The following is an 18,359-nucleotide window of genomic DNA, read 5'->3' as shown; positions in this document are numbered from 1 at the left end:
TTAGTGATTGAATGCTGCTGTTTAAGAAAGAAAAACAGCACCTGTTGAATTTAGACCACGTCAGGGTTGCTTTCTTAGGTATATGACTTTTTGCAGATTCTTCCAGTTCTGCAGCTAATCAAATAATGGTTTTTTTGTGGACTGCTGACTTTTTTTTAAGGCCCACCCAGCATGTCACTGGTAAATGATACCTTTTCAATTTGGAAGTCTTGATTCTAAAAAGCCCCCTTATTGTGGGGCTTTCTGCTTCTTTTTTCTTCATGCACATCTGGGTTTTTCTGCCCTTTTTGCAATCAGATGTCTCCTGTCCTTTTCCTTCCTTACTCCCTATTTTCTTGCCCATGATCTGTGACCATCTCCTCACACCGTGTGTTGGTCATTGCTTCAGTGGCTGCTTTGGGATCTTTTCCTGCGGCGTGTGGGAATGTCTGTGTTAAATGTTGCCCGGGTTTGAGGAAGCTCTTGTATTGTCATGATACATTTTATATATGCTTCTCTATGCAGATATTACCTTATTTTTGGCTTCCTAGTATGTTTTTTATCGATGCACTTAATGATAGGTCGTGTTAGTGGCAAATGAGATAAAGGAGAGGGGCTCAACTTAGCAATCCTACTGATGGTTTGTAAAGGGAAGGGCTGGGAATTTGATGATGTCCTCTGCCTCTGCAACTTTTTAATTGATTCAGAGGTATTTAGTTCTGAAATATTTTCTTCATTTTTCTGATCAATATCTTGATTTCACAAGTGATCCAGATGACCCGTCACCGGGGGAAGGGTCCCCGTTCCTGAGTCTCGGCGCTGGAAGCGGCAGCGGCGCCTGGGGCGGGCGGGGGTCTCGCTGGCGGCTCTTGGGAGCCGCCGTGGGGAGCGGCGCTCTCGCCTCGCTCCTCCTTAGTAGAGTGGTGGATATCCCCGCCTGTCTTGCGGGAGACCGGGGTTCCATTTCCCAGCGGGGCCGCAGCCTTGCCTTTTACTCCTGCTTCGTCCTCTTCCCATCGCACCCCAGTGCGCGGTGTGGCCGGGAGGAGGGAGAGAGGGAAGGGTGGGGAATGGTTCCTGCAAAGCGTGGCGATTCGTTTCGGTGGTGCTGCTGCCCCGTCGGGAGGTGCGCGTCCGTGTGCGGGGTGCAGCCTCCCGAGCCGCTCCGTGCCGCCGGGAATCGCCGCCCGCACACCGGAGGAGGGAGCAGGCAGGGAAAAACGAAAGGTCCGAAAGTTTCAATTTTTTAGGCATGCTCCTCACCGCGGTTAGTGCCCTTGCTGCTCTGCTACGGCTCCATGAAACAACTCGCCGAGGCGGTGTCTGGGAAGAGCGATCGCGGTGATGCTGCAGAACGGCGCTCGGCAGCGGCTGCACCCGCGGCACGTCCTCGGGAGCACCTCGGCTTCTTGCCCTGAGAGAAACCAGGACAACTTGGCCGGTTAGCTCAGTTGGTTAGAGCGTGGTGCTAATAACGCCAAGGTCGCGGGTTCGATCCCCGTACGGGCCAGCAGAGTTCTTTTTTTTTTTTTTTTTTTCTTGGACATGACGAGATCGCTGACTTAGCAGAACATCACTTTATTTTGGTTTAGGGGCGGAGGGGTAACACGGAAAGGAACGCGGTGCCCCCCACCACAGGAAGCCTGACTTTGGACGGCCATGGGAGGACAGCGAGTACGAGCCGGCGCCTCTTCCCCCCCTGCCCGGGCACGGGGCCAGGGCAGCTACCCCCCGCCCTCCAGGAGCCCGCGGCACCTGAGATGGCAGCAGGTGACGGCGGGGACGCAACAACCCGTATCCAACTCCTCGTTAGTATAGTGGTTAGTATCCCCGCCTGTCACGCGGGAGACCGGGGTTCGATTCCCCGACGGGGAGACGGTGTTCCTTTTTCCTCGAGGGGGTGGAAATGCAAGCCGCCCCCACAGTTGATTTTCTCTACCGGATCCTCAGCGAAGTTCGTGCTAGGGGTCCATCAGTCCAAAGCTAAGAGGAGCGTGAAGGCAGAGGTGGATGCCTTACGGCAACGCCCAACAGCGTCCTAACACACGGCTGACGCCCGAGCAGCGTTGTTCTGCTGTCGTGATCGAAGCACATTTGCTCAGTGCTGATTTTCTTCTCAGGCAGCCATCCTTCTGTTCTCATGAGGTAACACTGGAACCTCAACCCACATTCTCCCGGATACTGATCAGCCAAGTTATCCTGCTGCAGCATATCTTAAACCATTACCCGCCCTCTACAATCAACAAGACATCATTAAAATATATGTGATTAAGTACCACCTTTTCCACAGCTTCCTGAAAGCTTTAACAGTTTAAGGTTTAATATAATACCAAATATTCCCTTTATTCTTTTTTAAAAAGTTTTTAAGCATCCCAACATTTTATAAGGGTAAGCAGTGCTATTTAGGCACAGATAATGCTTTCATTTCCCTGCACACATCACAGTAGTTTGCCATTTTGCAGTCATCTAAAGCATGCAGAGTAACCCTGTGAGGCCTTCACCAGTCCTTCACAAGGCAACAGCAACAGGGGGGACAGTGTTAGCCCATCAATCTAAAAGAATGAGTTCACACATTTGCAAGTTCTAACAAGTCTACAGCATAATTAAGGCACGAGGTAAGAGTGTAAATAGACACACAGAAACACCACGCAACAGCAGTTTGAATGGGCTGGTTTGCAGGCATTCCTGTTCTCTCAGAATGGCTCAGTGGTAGCAATCCATCTTCTTCATGATCCGTGTCAGTGCACCCAGTCTTTGGGATGGCGCAGAACCTCCAGGATTTCTGCTTCTTTGGAGCTCTCTGGTGGGTTGTGCATGTACTCCCACCTGCAAGGAGAGGGGAAACTCACTCAGACAGCCCAGCTGGCAGCCACTTCTTCTGCACCAGGCTGTGTTTGGACTGCAGTTGCCTTTTTTAAGGATGTAAAGCTGCATACACAGTTGATACTCTTGGCTGAGGTGACAGATACGGTTACAAATCACAAGTTCAGTAAAAACAAAGAGTAATGCCACCAGGGTGGATGGGAGAAATGTTAGCTTCATCTTTTTTAGCAACTTTTGAAAAAACTGGAAGGACAAGGAAAAAGAGGGGTGCCGCACTTCCCACAAGGCATGCAGGTTTATTTGCAAAAATCTTCTAACAGTGTCTTGTGACACACTAGTATCACAATGAAGATGAACAAAGAAAGGAACCACAGAATTTTGACAGTGACACAAGACCTTTTTCCAGAATACGGACTGGAAGCTCTATGAGTCTTTGTTGAATTTTGGTTTTAAAAATCAAAGTGGTGAAAGATCCCTTTTTTTAACTGAAAAGGTAATTGAAAGAGGCACAACAGAGAAAGGAAAGTGTCAGCAGTCACAGAGATGGGTACATCCTCCTTCCATATTCTCCCCAAGGAATGACCCATTCATGCTGTGAAGTGAGCTGGTTACACTGATGAAAAAGAGCAAACCCAGACAATTCCAGGAATTAACACATAGGACATGCTACACCACCAGGTCAGGGACACATCAAGTGTTGTCAGTGGGATGAAGATACCTGGTGAGAACAGCACTGCCTTCACAGTTACAGCAGGCAGTTTTCCTAGCAGAGGGAGGTCACTAGTGAACTTTATGGAATTCATGATAGGATCTGTACTACCCACCATACCCAAAAGCAACCTGAAAGTGGGAATAAACAGTAAATGACCAAATTTGCTGATGTCACAAGTGTAAGCAAGATGGGTTAAATCCTAAAAGGACAGTTTAAAACAGTATTTAGCTAAGCAACTGAGCAATAAAATGGCAGGTAAAATTCACTCTTGATTGATGTGATGGACACAGAAGAAAGTTGCATACAGATTGAGTTAAATTTTATTGCTCAGAAAAGACCTTGGCATCGTAACAATTCTGTGAAAAAGTCACTTCAATGCTGAACAGAGGTCAAAACCAGGAAACAGATTATTAAGATTTTTAAAGGAATCATGAACTGAAACATCCCTGTGCCACTGTGAGTCAGCAGCACACCTGCACCTTGTATACAGATACGCAGCTTACATTGTCTGTTCCTTATCCCCAGTTCAGAAAGGGCACATAAAACTTAAGTCTAGAATAAGTGGCAAAAGTATGAAACAGCAACTGCACAAAAGACTAAAAAGAGCAGGAGTTCTCAGCCTGAAAAACAAACAGTGTAAAATCCCCAGAAGCTCATAAAATAAAAACTGTTAAGAAGAAAATGGACAGGAAGAAAATCATGTTACTCAGTGAAAAGTCAGATGAAGTCATCAGGTTCAAGTAGAAAACAAAGAGGTGCTTTCTCATACAACACAGTTAAACTGTGGAGCTCCTTGCCACGCATTTGGCAGCACTGCCAGAAGCTCTCATGGTTTCTAAGGGCTACTAAACAAAAACCAATGGTGAGGACAAGAAATCTATCAAGAGGAACTAAACACAAAAACCGTAATTTTTTTTGCCAGAAAATCTCTATGCCACACACTACTGGCAACTAGCTGAGTACAACAGGGAAGCATCTGCATTTGCAGAACAGAGGACTGTACTTGTCCAGTTCTTGTATCAGGCATGAACTCAACACTGTTAAAGAGACTGGAGACCAGGAGAGACCTCTGATTCAATCCTATGAAGTATTTTACTAAGAACAGTGCCTACTGCAACCCCACATAACTACACCCTTACCTTGCAGTCAGTGGCAGAGACATAAGAATGCTTTCGATTCTTGATCCTGGTGTCAGGAGGCCAAACTTTGTACCTCTGTCATAAAGCAAGTTGAACTCTACATACCTACGGGAATGAAGAGATGTAACAGAAAAACGAGTTTGTTAGCAGGAGCTGCTTGTGCTTTCTTCAACTGGCAGACCTCAAACAAAATTGTCTTTCTGCTGAGTTGGGATCAACTGTTCTTTAGCATCCTCTGCATAGGAACACAGGTGTGATCTTGCCATTCCACAGAGCACAGGGAGAAGTAACCTCGGCTAGGAGACCAGAGCAGACCAGCTGTTCAAAGGAGCAGTCTGCAGACTCCTGTGCTGTACTGTACTGTACTCCTCCCAGGCCTCAGCCCTTCCGGCAAGCTCAACACCACGTCTACCTTGGTTATTCTCTTCTTTGTGGGGGTGTCAGACATAAAGAGGGGCCTTAAAGGTACTGAAAATAACCAGAGGAAAAAAAAATCTACTGTGCACTGTTCCATGCTGAAGGACACATAAGCAGCAAGGTCAGAACAGTATTTCCTGGTTCCTGGGCAGATCTGGAAAGTAACACAAGTCAGACAGCTTCAGAGTGCTGGCTGGGACTTGTAAGTGATAAATAGACCATTTTCTGCTCCCAGCAGAGGAACAGAGCTGTGGCAATTCATGAGGGATTACCTTGATAGCCAGTACAGGGTGTTTGTACTTTAAGATACAGGAAGGGAAACGCTCTTATCTGTCTGCAGGAATGGAAAGCTTTACATGGCCCCATAACCTGCAAACAGACCCAGGGAAATAGACAGGCCTCAAGAGCTGGTCCTGGCTGCAACTTAGAAAAGCTACTCCCCCTTTTAAACTTTGCAGGTTTGCTAAATCCCATCCACAGACTGGATCCTGAAAGCCCAATGTTCTCAAGAACAGTCCCACCAAATTAAGGATGCTTGCTTAAGTGACCAACAGCTGCAGGCCAGTGATCTGAACTTGAATGCTTACACTCTTTCCATGCCAGTGTCACATTTCTCTGCAGAACAGGCAGAAACTAAAGGCTCTAGTTAAGCACAAAGCACGTGTAATTTCATTTCTCCATACACTCACACAATCACAGGACATGGAGAACAGAGTACAGCTGTATTGACAGATGTACTTAAGCTTTTGCAGCATTAACAGTTGGTGACATTAACAAGCATCCTTCTAAGTCTTTTACAGTAACTTTTGATCAGGCCGGAATAAAAAAAATCCAACCCTCTGTATTCCTTTAAAGGAATCTTCAATTCCTTTACAGGAATTTCAGTGCCAAGATCAGACAGAATAAATATGTATGTAAGGAGCTGAAAGTACTCAAGTACAGTTATTTCCTGACTTTCTGGGGTTTTGCTGCATTACTTAATAGGAAGCACCATTCCCTCACCCTTAGCACCTCATGTGACAGGGCAGCCCTATATCCAGTACCTGTGGGCTGCAGGAGAGGGCAGGATTCAGAACACCAAGCACACCCACACCCCTTTCCCAGTTATACAGCAGAAGCTTCTCTTGCTTTTTGGAGTTGGAAAGAAACAGTGGTGTTTTGTTTGGGTTGCTAGTGCTGCAACATGGGAGAGTGGGAAATGTCTTCTTTGCACCCTATTTCACAATCTAGCGCTGGATTTCAGAATTAGTTCTTTGCACAAAAATGCTGAAATTCTTGGTGAGCTTTTTTGGCCTACACAACCTGTAACCATAACCATACAGCTCACAACCATGAGCTGTAATCAGCTCATTTTTTTTTTCTTGCTAGCACAGTCCACCTCCTGTGTATACTTTTGTTCCTCCAGTACTCACCGTCCTCTCCGAAGCTGTTGCCATAGCTTTTCCTCTGGTGTGAAGGAGTCATGGCAGTGCTTTTTCACAATGGGAATGTAACAAGGCACGACAGCTTTGGCACAACTCCTTACAAACTGGAATACTTCCTCCTTGGAGGGAGAGTCCAAATCATCAAAGAATATGCCTCCAATCCCTCTTCGCTCACCACGGTGCTTGATATAGAAGTAGTCATCACACCTAGAAGATGCATCAGATGATTACTAGTATGGTCCAGAGTATACAAAGACATGAACAGAACTCCAAAGAGCTGCATGCTACAGGACAGAACCAGTGAAATACTGACCATAAGTCAGTTTCTGCAGGGCTGGGTGCCCCACTGTTTCCCTGACTGCCCAGAGTCAGGACTGTGCAACATCACCTGGAAAACACTCCCATGTCACTTGCAGTAAAAGCTCTGATTAAATGGTCTCTGTAAAGCTGCACATCACCACAAAGTCTCTGAACACCATGGCAGATGTGTCCGTGTGGGTTGATTCAGTCCATATCTACCTACTCAGAACAGGGATATCTGATTTCAAAACTTTCGAAACTAAGGGCTTCTGACAGATTCCATTCCCAGCATTATATGTAGTTCCCAAATTATCTGGATAGCTTTCATATGAACTCAAACTTGGAAGAGAATTAATTCTCTTTGCCATTCAAGTAAAACAATTTTCTTCATCAAAACAAAAGTAATCTAAGACCCAAAGACCAGATAAGAAAGCAACTGTCACAGCACCTTTCCTTGGAAAAAGGCTTTTTAATAGTTAAAACCTGGAAGATTGAGTCATTATAGCAGTGGCTTTTGAGTCATTATAACAGTGGCTTTTCATGAGTCATGTTTAAGTTTATAAGTGAGTAAGGGCAGCTTATCCTAAAAGCAATTAATCTCTTTTATTTACAGGGAGTATTTAGTTGCTTAAATGACTTAACCCTGTCTTTCTTGTAATTCCTTGTTTGAGTGTGCAAGTCTTCACATAGAGGAGAAAGCAAAAGGAAATAGGAAGCAGAAACCATGCACATCAAGAAAACCTGTCCTTCCTTTAGGACTAGTTTTCCATATAGGACCAGTTTTCCATACAGCCACAATCATTCTCAAGCATTATATATGGCACAGCCATAACAAGAGATGCTTGGAGATGTAACAGATAACTTATGCTATTTTTTATTATTCACTGGGATCATCAGTGGTTTTTATTTTATGATAGCAGGAAGTGTTAGGAAAAAACGCCGAGTCAGAAACATAGAGTAAGCCTAACAAAAATCTTAAACCTAGATCAGGGATATAGTGTGGTAAATGTAATAACATTTATCTTTAGCAAAGTGGGAAAAAGTCTCCTACCCCCTGCAGCTGGCATCGCTAACCTAACTTAGGCTGCAAACAACCTGACCATTAAGGCAGATTCTCTAAACTACCATGCAAAAAATCCTCAGACAGCAAGACTGTAATCTCAAGGCTCTGAGACCTGTCTCTCTCCTAAGTGATTGCCACCCAAACTACAACGCCCACTTTATCTCCTGTCCTGACAAGACTTAATAGCTTACAAAAGGGCACCCCCACCTTCCTGCATACACAGCTTGCGGCAGATAGGATTATCAGACACAGAGCAGCAAGTTCCCACTTAATAGTGGAAGATCCCACCACTTGTATCTCTCAGCTCAAGAACATTCAAAGTTTGCCTCTTAGAAAATGTGCTATTGAACTCCCAGTGAATGTGTCACCAGAGGGAAAAAAAAATACAGCTTCATCAAATTATGAAGCTTCTACATTAAGGACAAAGTCCTTTACTTACCTGAAAATTAGGGAAAGAAAAAAAAAAAGTCACGGAGGCCAGACTGAAGGCAGAGAAACAAAAGTGGGATTTTCAAAACTGCTGTGATGGCCCAAGAACTCACACTGAATCATGCACATTTACCACGAGTTCACTGTAAACAGAATTTGTGCAAGTCCACGGGGCAGAAGTCTTGTCCTAGTTTAACACCAGGGGCTAAAAGGAATTTTAAGTTGCCTAGTGCAACAAAATCTTGATGAGTCAGCTTGGTTTTCCTTTGGGCTATGGGCTTATGATCCTAGTTATCAGCCCTCTGATTTGAAAAATCCAGGATTCTGTAAACAAGATACTTCTTTAAACAATGTTTTATCCCAGTACACTTCTGATTTTCCTTAGGGCTTTCTGATACTTCTCAGAAGGCAGCAGAACCCACAGTTCCTAGTGTACACTTAACTGCCAACATCCAGTGCTGCTTTCTGCTCCCCCCCAAGCACACCTTCCCCCACGTACCATTTCTTGTACTTGGGATACAGCTTCAGATCGTGCTTGTCACAGGCTTCTTTCAGAGTCTTGTGAAAGTGAACAGCGTCCTCTTCATTCAGGTAAGTTGGAGTGAGGTCAGTCCCACCACCAAACCACCACTGTATAGTTCCTATAGCAGAGGCAAGCAGCAACATTTTTCTTTTAAACTTCTGAACAGCAACTTGTTGCTAGTGGTTCACCAAGAACTAACAACTACTTTTACAATACAAAACAAAATCATTTTTCAGTGGTGTTCCTAAACTTCAATAGTGAAAGATCTGACTACAAGGTAGTGCGATTATCAGTGACTTCAGGAAAAGATCAAACAAACTTCAACATAGTGAAAACCATTTTGGACCACTGATCTTGACTATAGGACAGCAGTTTCAACAAGATGGGCTGGTGATTCTTGACATAGTTGGGGGCAAACTCACACTGGTTCTTGATCTCTTACCCCAACCACGCATTCACACGTCCTTTGGGCAGAGTCAGACATTTCATACATTCCTCGTTGGATTATAATCCTTACCATCTGCTTCTTCGATTTCAAAGTATCTGTAGTTGAAGTGCATGGTTGGGACATGGGGATTTTTTGGATGGATAACAGAGCTCACACCCATGGCACAAAAAGGCAGCTTCCCTGGATAAAAGGATGCACAGAGAAAGCCCTTCAGTTTTTCAATAAACTTCATTTGTTATCATTAAAGGAACATCACTATTTTTCCTTAGGCTCCAAGCCACAACAGGAAAATGTCTCATGTTGGGTCACCATAATTATTAATTAGCGGGCAAGTTACTTCACATCCATATACTTCTGCGCACCTGACTCAACTCTTTCTTTGGTATTTGTTCTAAAATGTGACAATACTTTGGAGAACTCACTAGATGAAGACCACTTAAAACATAAGGCACTGCTAAGGCTTTCTATCACCCCCAGTCCTCACAATTAGTCTTTGCTACATAAACATGCGTTGCATCCCCTTTAGCCTTGAGGTGTTGCTGGTTTTCTCCCTCCACCTCTCTGGTAGATAATTCCTGCACTGTTTCACTCTTGCGCTACAGCGTGAATTGCAAAACCACAAGTTTATTGCTAAACCACCTGTTCCTACAATACATTCCTTACAGCAGCAAGACAGAGGGAGAAGCACTCCCGTACCTGGCTTTCTAGGGATATGAAAGTCCACCTGTCAGGCTTACTGATTAGAAATCACTACGATACAAAGGAAAACCTTTTGAGCTTTGATCAGTCTGGCCTTCCTCATGTTCCGCTCAAAGGCCAGGTTGCTTTCAGAGTACCTGCAGGGGAATACTCAGGTGAACACGTCCCGGTTCCCTATGCCAACTGCGCGCTGGACACCTTACCGTCCTTGGCCTTCAGAGACTTCCCCCTGCTCCGCATCTGCTGCGCTGCCTCCTCGGACAGGTGCCCGGACACGACGGACACGTTCACACCCGCTTTCTCGAAGACCTCGCCATCCTGCAGCACGCAGCTGATGCCGCCTCCGCCTGCCAACGCCAGGCTCCACGTCAGGGTCACCGAGGGATGACCCAGCCCAGGGTGCCGGTGTCCGCGCTCTCCCCCGCGGCTCCCCCGTACCTTCCTTCCTTTCCCAGGTGTCCACGGTGAAGGAGGCGCCGGGGTCCAGGGCGGCCAGGGCGCGACACATCTCCGCCTGCGTCTCCATGATGAGCAGCTCCATGCGGCTCCGCAGCTCCCGCCGCCGCCGCCGCAGCTCCCGCAGCCCGCTCACCGGCGGCGCCATGAACCGCTGCCGCAGCTCCTTCTCCTCCTCGTCCTCCCGGGCCGCCGCCAGCGCGGCTCGCCGCCGCCACAGCCCCAGCGCCAGCCCCAGCCCGCCCAGCGCCCCCGCGGCCGCCAGCGCGGCCCGCCGCGGCCCCCGGCCCGCCGGCCCCGGCGGCGCGGAGCCCAGCGCCCGGGCAAAGGCGAGCGCGGGCGGAGCGCGGGCAGCCCCGCGGAACAGGCGCGCTGCCGCCGCCATGACCGGCACCGCGCCGCAGTGCCAGCGGGGCGGAGCGGAGCGGGGCCGGGGCGGAGCGGAGCGGGGCCGGGGCGGGCATGAACGTGTGTCTGCACACGGAGGCCATATGGGGGGAAAGCACCTCTGATATCATCCCGTCCGCCCTGTCATTTATCACCACATTGTCAGCTACGCCACGGGGCACGGACTGGCACGTCCAGTCTTTCTTTAAACACCTCCAGGGACAGTGACTCTGCTACCTCCTTGGGCAGTCCAATCCAATGTCTAATCACCCAATTGTCCAATGTCTAATTCTTCTTCTGTGAAGAAATTCTTCTTAATGTCAACCCAAACCTCCCCTGGCACAGCTTAACGCTATGTTCTCTCTTCATGTCGCTGGTTGCCCGGAAGAGAGTGATCCCCACCTGGCTACAACCTCCTGCTAGGGAGCTGTAGAGAGTGATATGGTCACCCCTGAGCCTCCTTTTCTTCAGGCTGAACAACGCCAGCTCCCTCAGCCTCTCCTCCTAAGACTTGTGCTCCAGACCCTTCACCAGTTCCATTATTTTTCTTTGGACCTGCTCCAGCACCTCGATGGCCTTCCTGAACTGAGGAGCCCTGAACTGGACACAGAATTTGAGATGTGGCCTCACGCGTGCTGAGCATAGAGGAAGAATCATTTCCCTAGACCTGCTGGTCATGCCATCTCTGTAACAGGCCAGAATACCATTGGCACACAGCTGGCTCCTACAGGTCTGTACAAGAAAGCCCATCCACACTGGGTGCTGCGAAAGAGTGCAAGCATCCCGTAACCCTCCCATCTGGATCGGGGCTGCCCACTGTGTGTGGGTGCTGTGACAAGGAGAGGCGTTGATGGATGCAGCACTCAGGTGCCACACTTCACTTGGTGCAGCTTTGGGAGTGGGGCTGTGCCGTCCTTGCGCCTATAAAACATCTCTGCGTACTGCTTACAAATAACCTGGTATTGTTGATGCAGCTCTGTGGGGCTGCAGAGCCATTTTGTGAGTAATGGCTTATACAGGGCCAGGCATTGCTGGAATAGGGGTAAAGTTGTATTTTACTGAGCTGCCCTGTGAACCATGTGGAATTTCTCTTCTGTGTTATGGCATTTCTGGTTTTCTACTCAAAATAATGAGTATTTTAGAACCTTAATAGTTTGTGGGACCACCAGTTTAGTGCAATAGGAATATTTCCCATGGATCTTGGAGGGCACATGCTTATACATCCTTTGTTCTTTCTAAAGTTGAAGTACATTTTCTTTCCTAATATAATGGAGGAACTAGAGACATGTGTGCAGTGAAAGGGCTTTGGTCTCACTGCAGTTATGAACACATGGTGGGATAACTTGCATGACTGCAGTGTTGTCATGAAGGGCTACGCCCTGTTTAGGAAAGACAGACCAGGAAAGTACAGTGGTAGAGTTGCTGTCTCTGTGAAACACGCTTGAAATGTATCGTGGTCTGCCTTTGAGTGGACAACAAGCAAGTCAAGAGCTCATGTGTTAGGAATAAAGGGCAGACAAATAAGGGTGACACTGTTTGGGGTGTTTTCTACAGGCCATCTGAGCAGGAGAAAGTGGATGAGGCTTTCTACGGGCAGCTTAAAGCAGCCTCACAGTCACAGGCCCTGGTTCTGGTGGGGGACTTTAACTACCCTGACACCCGCCGGAGAAACAGCAGGTGACAACAGTGATTAAGGGACTGGAGTGTCTCTCCTGTGAGGAAAGGCTGAGGGAGCTGGGTCTGTTCAGCCTTGAGAAGAGATGACTGAGAGGGGCCCTCATTGGTGTCTGTGAATAACTGAAGGGAGGGTGTCAGGCTCTGCTCGGTGGTGCCAAGCAATGGGACAAGAAGGCATCAAGCAGGAACTGACAGACAAGAAGTTTTACCTGAACAGGAGGAAGAACTTCTTTACTGTGACCAAGAATGGAAACAGGATGCCCAGAGAGAATGTGGAATCTCCCTCCCTGGAGAACCGTCTGGATGCAATCCTATGCCATCCCTGGGATTGCGCTGCTTGAGCAGGGAGGTTGGACCAGATAATCCACTGAGGTCCCTTCCAACCTACCCAACCTTTAACTCTGTGAAAATAAGAATTAAGAATAACAAAGAGAAGGTCTGTGTAGAGCCAGATGTTGAAAGGTACTGCATAGCACAAAAATGGTTCAGCCCTGCAAATAAGTATGTTCCTTTGGTATGTTCCTTGGAAACAGTAATCTGGTATTTCTGAATTTATTTGCATCTGTAGTACCCAAGTGTAGATCAATTTCAAGGGTGACTCTGTGGAGATTAATCCCTATTATGGATCTGGGCTTCAATAGCTGTCTCTTTTCACTGCAGGGTATTTTTGGGGGGAGTGTCTGTCTGTATAAAGTGATAACGTTTGCTTGGAGGCATAGCCCACGTTCACATGTCTGAACTGGTTCTGCTCTTTGGCAGCAGAGGATGCTGTGAAGCTGTGAAGCTCTGCAACAAGGAACGAAAGATCTCTGAGATTGTGTCTCTTCTGAGCTCGGCTCTCTTCTGCCCTCAGCTGGAGAACATGGTTCCTGATGAGCAAGGAAACCCGAGCCAGTGGAGGTAGGAGTGAAGGAGGGGGAATGTGTTCAGAGAGGTCTGTGACTTGTAAATAGTTTGGAAGTGCATAATACTGTTTATCATGAAAACGTTTAGATACATCCAATAGATACAATTCAAGAAGAGACTGTGCTATCAATGCCAGCTTTGGATAAAGAACTGTGGAAAGAGCTGCTTAGAGCAGCCAAAACCCCTAAGATGGTAGTGCCTTTCCAAACTCTTTACTGTGGTAAAAGCTCTGTTCTTTCAGCAGTTTTTTTTAGACACCATTAAAAACAAATAAATGTCGGGGCCAAGACATGTAAAACACATTCCTGCTGATTTAATGTGCTGGTGGATTTTTTTCTGTAGTAGGTTGAATGCAATCTTTGATTGATAACATCTGGTAATTCAGCTGGATGGGACCTCTGGAGGTCTCTAGTCCAACCCCAGGGGTTCGCCATTCCCAGGCTGGATGAAGTTGTGCAAGGCCTTCCTTGTCCAGCTGCAGTTAGAAAAAACCTCTTTCCTTGTTTTGTCTGGGCTTCTGCCTCAGCACTCCACCACCCCCACCAGGAAGAATCTGGTGAGACTTCCCTTTGCTGCAGCCACATTGCCAGGCCAATGTCTTGCTCTTGCTGCTGAGGTTTAGAAGCATGACTGCTTTACACACTGGGATTGCTCAGGCTGGAGACAGGAAGGCTAGTCAGGCTTTCACTCTGTTGGAGGTGAGGAGTGACAGAGTGTAAAACACTCACACTGTTTCTGTGCTGACTCCTGCCATGTTAGCTCCTTGTGAGGACCTCCTCTCTGGCAGCACGTTAAGGCTGAAACATCAGCCAAGTACTGATGTGTGTGAGATGCTCAGCAGTGATACAAGGCAGGAAAATGACAGCTCACGTTTTGACCTGCTTTTGCAGTGCATAGTGGTGGTGTGTACGGTGGGCCTTTCTGTGGAAATACTAATGGAAGAGGAAAAAGGCACTCAGAGTTTAGCTTAGGGCCAAGAGGAAATCCTGGAATTTGTTTTGCATTTACCTGAACGAGAATTAAATCTGAGGAAATGTACCTTGTGGTTTTTTAGAGAGCTAGGTGAAATTCCAAGGTTATGGCCTCCCTTAAAATCTCCATGTCAGTTTTTAAAGTCTGACTGAAAATATGCATGGTAAAATTACTTTAAATATTTTGTCTCTTAGCGTGTTGTCCATTTTCATATCTGTATGTGTTTTGTTGTGAGGTTCTTGTGGTAGGTTTTGTTTTCAGTGACAGCAAAGCCATTTAGATTTGCTCTGTAGCCAAAATCTCTGCTGGTGCAAGTGAGTGTGATTCTAGAGAAGGTTGTAGGGCTAGTGATTTCAAGCAGATTTGAAGAACTGGACTTCTATCTACAGTATTATGTAATGTGATCTCTTATGAAGAAAAGAATGTTTTTAATTTTATTTCTTTTTTGTTGTTTTCCCCTATACTTTGAAAAGAGCTCTGGAGTTTCTCTGCAGCTGCTTGTATTTAGGTGTCACCTACCTTGGTTTTATTTCTCTTTCTAATGAGAATTTATGGACAAAAATGATACTAACAAAAGAACAAGAGACACTGTATGTTCTAAGGTAGCAAAGCATGATCAGGTCTCATTCACACTGAGACAGGCACATGCTTTCACTGAGGCTGTTTGATACTTTTATTTTGAATACTAAATTAATACAGTTGCTTATCAGAAAATAGGAAGGAAAAAATGTGTTGAGAACTGAAAAATTCCCCATGAAGTTGGCATTTCTCTTACTTCTGAAATTAAAAGAGCCACTTTCATCCAGTTTATCACACAAAGCATTGATTGTGACTTCAAAAGGATTTTGAGGGCTTGCAGTTAGACAAGTACTCTTGTTTAACAGAGGTCATCTCAAAGGTTTTGCATGACAGTACAAGTTGAATTAAGTTATTATCTCAGTAGGATAACAGTGAGAGAGAAGTGAAAGCTTTGGTGACTGAGCTGAAACAGTAGGCAATTGAAGGTTATAAGAGAAAGATGAAAACCTTTCTTTCTGCATCTGTCATCTCAGTAATTTGTCTGGATGGCAGAATCATAGGAATCCTACTTTTTTTTTTTTTTTTTAATGCAGGATGGATTCTTCTGGGTGTTTGAAGAAAGGAAAGGATAACTACAGTACAAGAAGCTGCTGCAATTCTTTTAGGCTCCCTCCTGGAAGGTAAGAGGAGTTATGCAGTGCCTTAGGAAAACCTTTCTTCCACTATTGACTGATCACCTTTGCATAGTTAATAAAAGAGAAATGAAAAAGAGAAATATAGAGGTTTTCACTAACAGTTAGGCCCCAAAATGTACTTGTGTGCAGCCTCCCCTGGAAATGTGCCAGCACTCCAGGTCAGGTACTACATCTTCCCTGTGATGAGATCCATTGTTTTCCCACTTCCTCTGTGCAGTTCCATGAGCTCTGCCTTCAGATTTGCTATCGCATAGCACCATCTTCATAAAACATTAGGAATTTTCCCCGACCATAGCTATTGCATATGTGACTTCATCCAGGAAAAGCCAAAGCATGACCTCTCTCCCAGGTTTCCAAGGAAAGGGAAACAATGAGCAGAAGTGATCTGTTGGCGAGAATTCTTTTCTTGACTTCTCCGAGTCAAACATTATTCCCCTGCCCTAGTGTCACAATTTTTCTTTTTTTTTTTTTGGAGCCACTGTAGCTGTTTGTACACACTAAATGTAATGTTTACTGTTATGAAAGTCCATCCAGAAGCCAAAATACATACCCTTGCGTCTTTTTTGGAATAGTAGGTACATTTTTTATGGTTAAGGACTGGCTGAGTTAGCTCACAAGTCTCTCAAGACTTGTGCCTGCAGCTAGTTCTGACATACATTGTGGTAGTCTAATTGAAACTTCTTTACTGTCTGGGCAGCTCAGGATTATCAGGAAGATTAGAGGCAGGGAAGGGTGTGATGCATTTGTTGAGATTCAGCAGGGGGTTTTAGGACAGAAGAGCAATTTCCATGAGAAAAGGTGCTATGCTCACCCTTGCTGACAAGGAAAGTGACCAATGTTAAGAATTGTGGACAGCACACAAGAGGGCTTCTGTGGTCATTTTAAAGTGGGCAGTTTGGGACTCGTGATGGTCCTTGGCTCAGGCATTTTTGACCTGGTGCAGTGGGACTCATTTACCATCTGGTAGAGCTCTAGGCTTAATGCACCATCTCTATCTGACCCTTACACTGTACTGCAAGGATAAGGCCAGGAATTCTATTAAAAAGAAGATAAACTCTTTTTGATGCATCGCCTCCAGAAAACTAATGATAAAGCCTGCTTAGTCCATTATTTGTTGCCAAGGAAGAGTTAATTCCTTCCTCATGCTGTTAGTTCATAGAAGTTATAACAGGTTTTGCCAAGGCCATTATTCAATTACCAGATCTAACTATCTGACCTGACTAAAACCAAGCCAAATCCAAAAGCAAGATGCCAGGGAAGTAGAAGAATAAGGCACAATACTTCACACAGATATACTTCCAGACTCTGTGTGTCTTCTCTTTAGGGATTTCCTGAAGCTGATGTGATTGATCTAGTTAGTGACTGTCAACAGGCCTCTCTTCTAAATACTTGTTCAATCTCTTGAGAATTTTCTGCAGCTAAAAAATCCTCAAGCAATCATCATTGTGGTCTGTAGGGCTTGCCTAGAACACCGCTTCTCTTAGCATCATTGATGGCTCCTTATTCTTCAATATCTGAAGAGACAGTGAAGAGTTTTTCCTATCCATGCCATCCGGCCTGTCTCTGCACCAGAGTGGAGAATCATAACCTTTTATCCCCTTGTATGGTGACCACTGTCCCCTCATGCAAAGGATGTGTCAGGAACACATTGCTTACCCATGAAAATGCGTGTGTTTTTCACCCTGAAACTTCATCAGCAGGCTAGTGAATTCCTAAATGAACTCACTGCCTTCACCAGTTTTTCTTCTTTCAAAACTCTAAAAAACAAAGAACAGTGTTTTGTTACTCCCTGTTCTTGTGTCTGGTTTGAAAAGGAGCACTTCAAAAGGCCAGTTGGTAAAAGTGGCAGCGCTCAGATTGCAGCCTTGCCTAAAGTGAATCACCACCTTTTGAATCACAGCTTTCACTTCCTTCATTGCCTGCGTTTCTTAATCTTTCACCTCACATTGGTTTAGGTCTGTGGACAGGACAATGTCACCAAAGTGGAAATATCACGCCTGAGGACTGCAGAGAGAACTCAAGGGCAGGAGTGCTGGGGACTGGGCTAGAGTGAAGAAGTGGAGCAAGCCCTCTGCAGATGGGGGTGCTTTGAGGAGAGCAGAAGCAGAAGCAGAGAGCAGAATCTTCTGAGGAAAGGCTGGGACAATTTGTTTGGATACTACTGATGTGTTTTAAAAGTTTTCCAAAGTGAGCTGAACTCCTGCAAGGGAACCCTCTTGGGTAAGTGTGGATTGCCCTGAAATGGATTTGAGTCAGTGTATTGGAAACCATGGAGTCAAATTGTAACTGATACTAGAGCCTGTCAAGAACTTACTCGGTAAAACTCCCTACTAAAGATCTCAAAAATGCTGATAAGGTGTAGGATGTTGTGGGGCAGCTGCACCATCTCAGCATTAGACTTCCTTCTTTTGTCTATTTATAGAAGTTGGCCTTCTTGCCAGAGCCTGCCGTGTCATGAGTTCTGTGGGATTTCATTGTCTTTTCAGCTTTTAAATGAAATGGAGTGTCCTAGACAATACTAGATCTTAGCACTGCGTTATCTTCCCCTTCTGGGTATTTCTTCTGTTCATTCTTTTTCAGCGTAATAAACCTCAGAGCCCTGTCCCGGTGCCTTCCTTCCCCTGTTCTTCAAAACTGCCTTGAAAAACTCCTGTCTAGACTGTCACATGCTCATCACTGGTTTTCCCCAAAGGTCCCAGGTCTGCTGGTAACAGAAATCCTTACAGTTGTTACCCTGAGACTACTTTTCATGAGAGAGATGTTTTCTACTCATTCTTGTGTAACACTCCTG

At 45.8% G+C, this 18,359-nt stretch overlaps 1 protein-coding gene, 1 long non-coding RNA gene and 2 other non-coding genes across 4 annotated transcripts; 3 read left to right on the top strand and 1 right to left on the bottom strand.

Annotated features, from left to right (window-relative positions):
* Positions 1 to 996: 996 nt before the first annotated feature.
* CPOX (coproporphyrinogen oxidase) lies at positions 997 to 10,797 on the bottom strand. The gene is made up of 7 exons (XM_066175216.1): positions 10,395 to 10,797; positions 10,160 to 10,303; positions 9,327 to 9,437; positions 8,786 to 8,927; positions 6,483 to 6,701; positions 4,654 to 4,758; positions 997 to 2,805 (listed from the first exon to the last, which is right to left on the bottom strand). The coding sequence occupies exons 1-7, from the start codon at positions 10,795 to 10,797 to the stop codon at positions 2,718 to 2,720; spliced, it is 1,212 nt and encodes a 403-aa protein (XP_066031313.1). The 3' UTR covers positions 997 to 2,717.
* Positions 1,416 to 1,489, top strand: TRNAI-AAU (transfer RNA isoleucine (anticodon AAU)). Its single transcript has one exon. It is a non-coding gene; the product is annotated as a tRNA-Ile (tRNA).
* On the top strand, positions 1,783 to 1,854 carry TRNAD-GUC (transfer RNA aspartic acid (anticodon GUC)). The gene has a single exon. It is a non-coding gene; the product is annotated as a tRNA-Asp (tRNA).
* Positions 10,798 to 13,247: 2,450 nt separating the features above from the next.
* Positions 13,248 to 17,761, top strand: LOC136285838 (uncharacterized). Its single transcript, XR_010719571.1, has 3 exons — positions 13,248 to 13,376; positions 15,467 to 15,553; positions 17,524 to 17,761. It is a non-coding gene; the product is annotated as an uncharacterized lncRNA (long non-coding RNA).
* Positions 17,762 to 18,359: the final 598 nt, after the last annotated feature.

The sequence above is a fragment of the Chamaea fasciata genome, unplaced genomic scaffold (genome assembly GCF_029207755.1).
Source record: "Chamaea fasciata isolate MVZ Bird 193981 ecotype frontalis unplaced genomic scaffold, bChaFas1.0.hap1 SCAF_2, whole genome shotgun sequence".
Lineage (NCBI taxonomy): Eukaryota > Metazoa > Chordata > Aves > Passeriformes > Sylviidae > Chamaea > Chamaea fasciata.
Note: the sequence above shows the minus strand (reverse complement) of the source record. Positions and strands in the feature narration are given on the sequence as shown.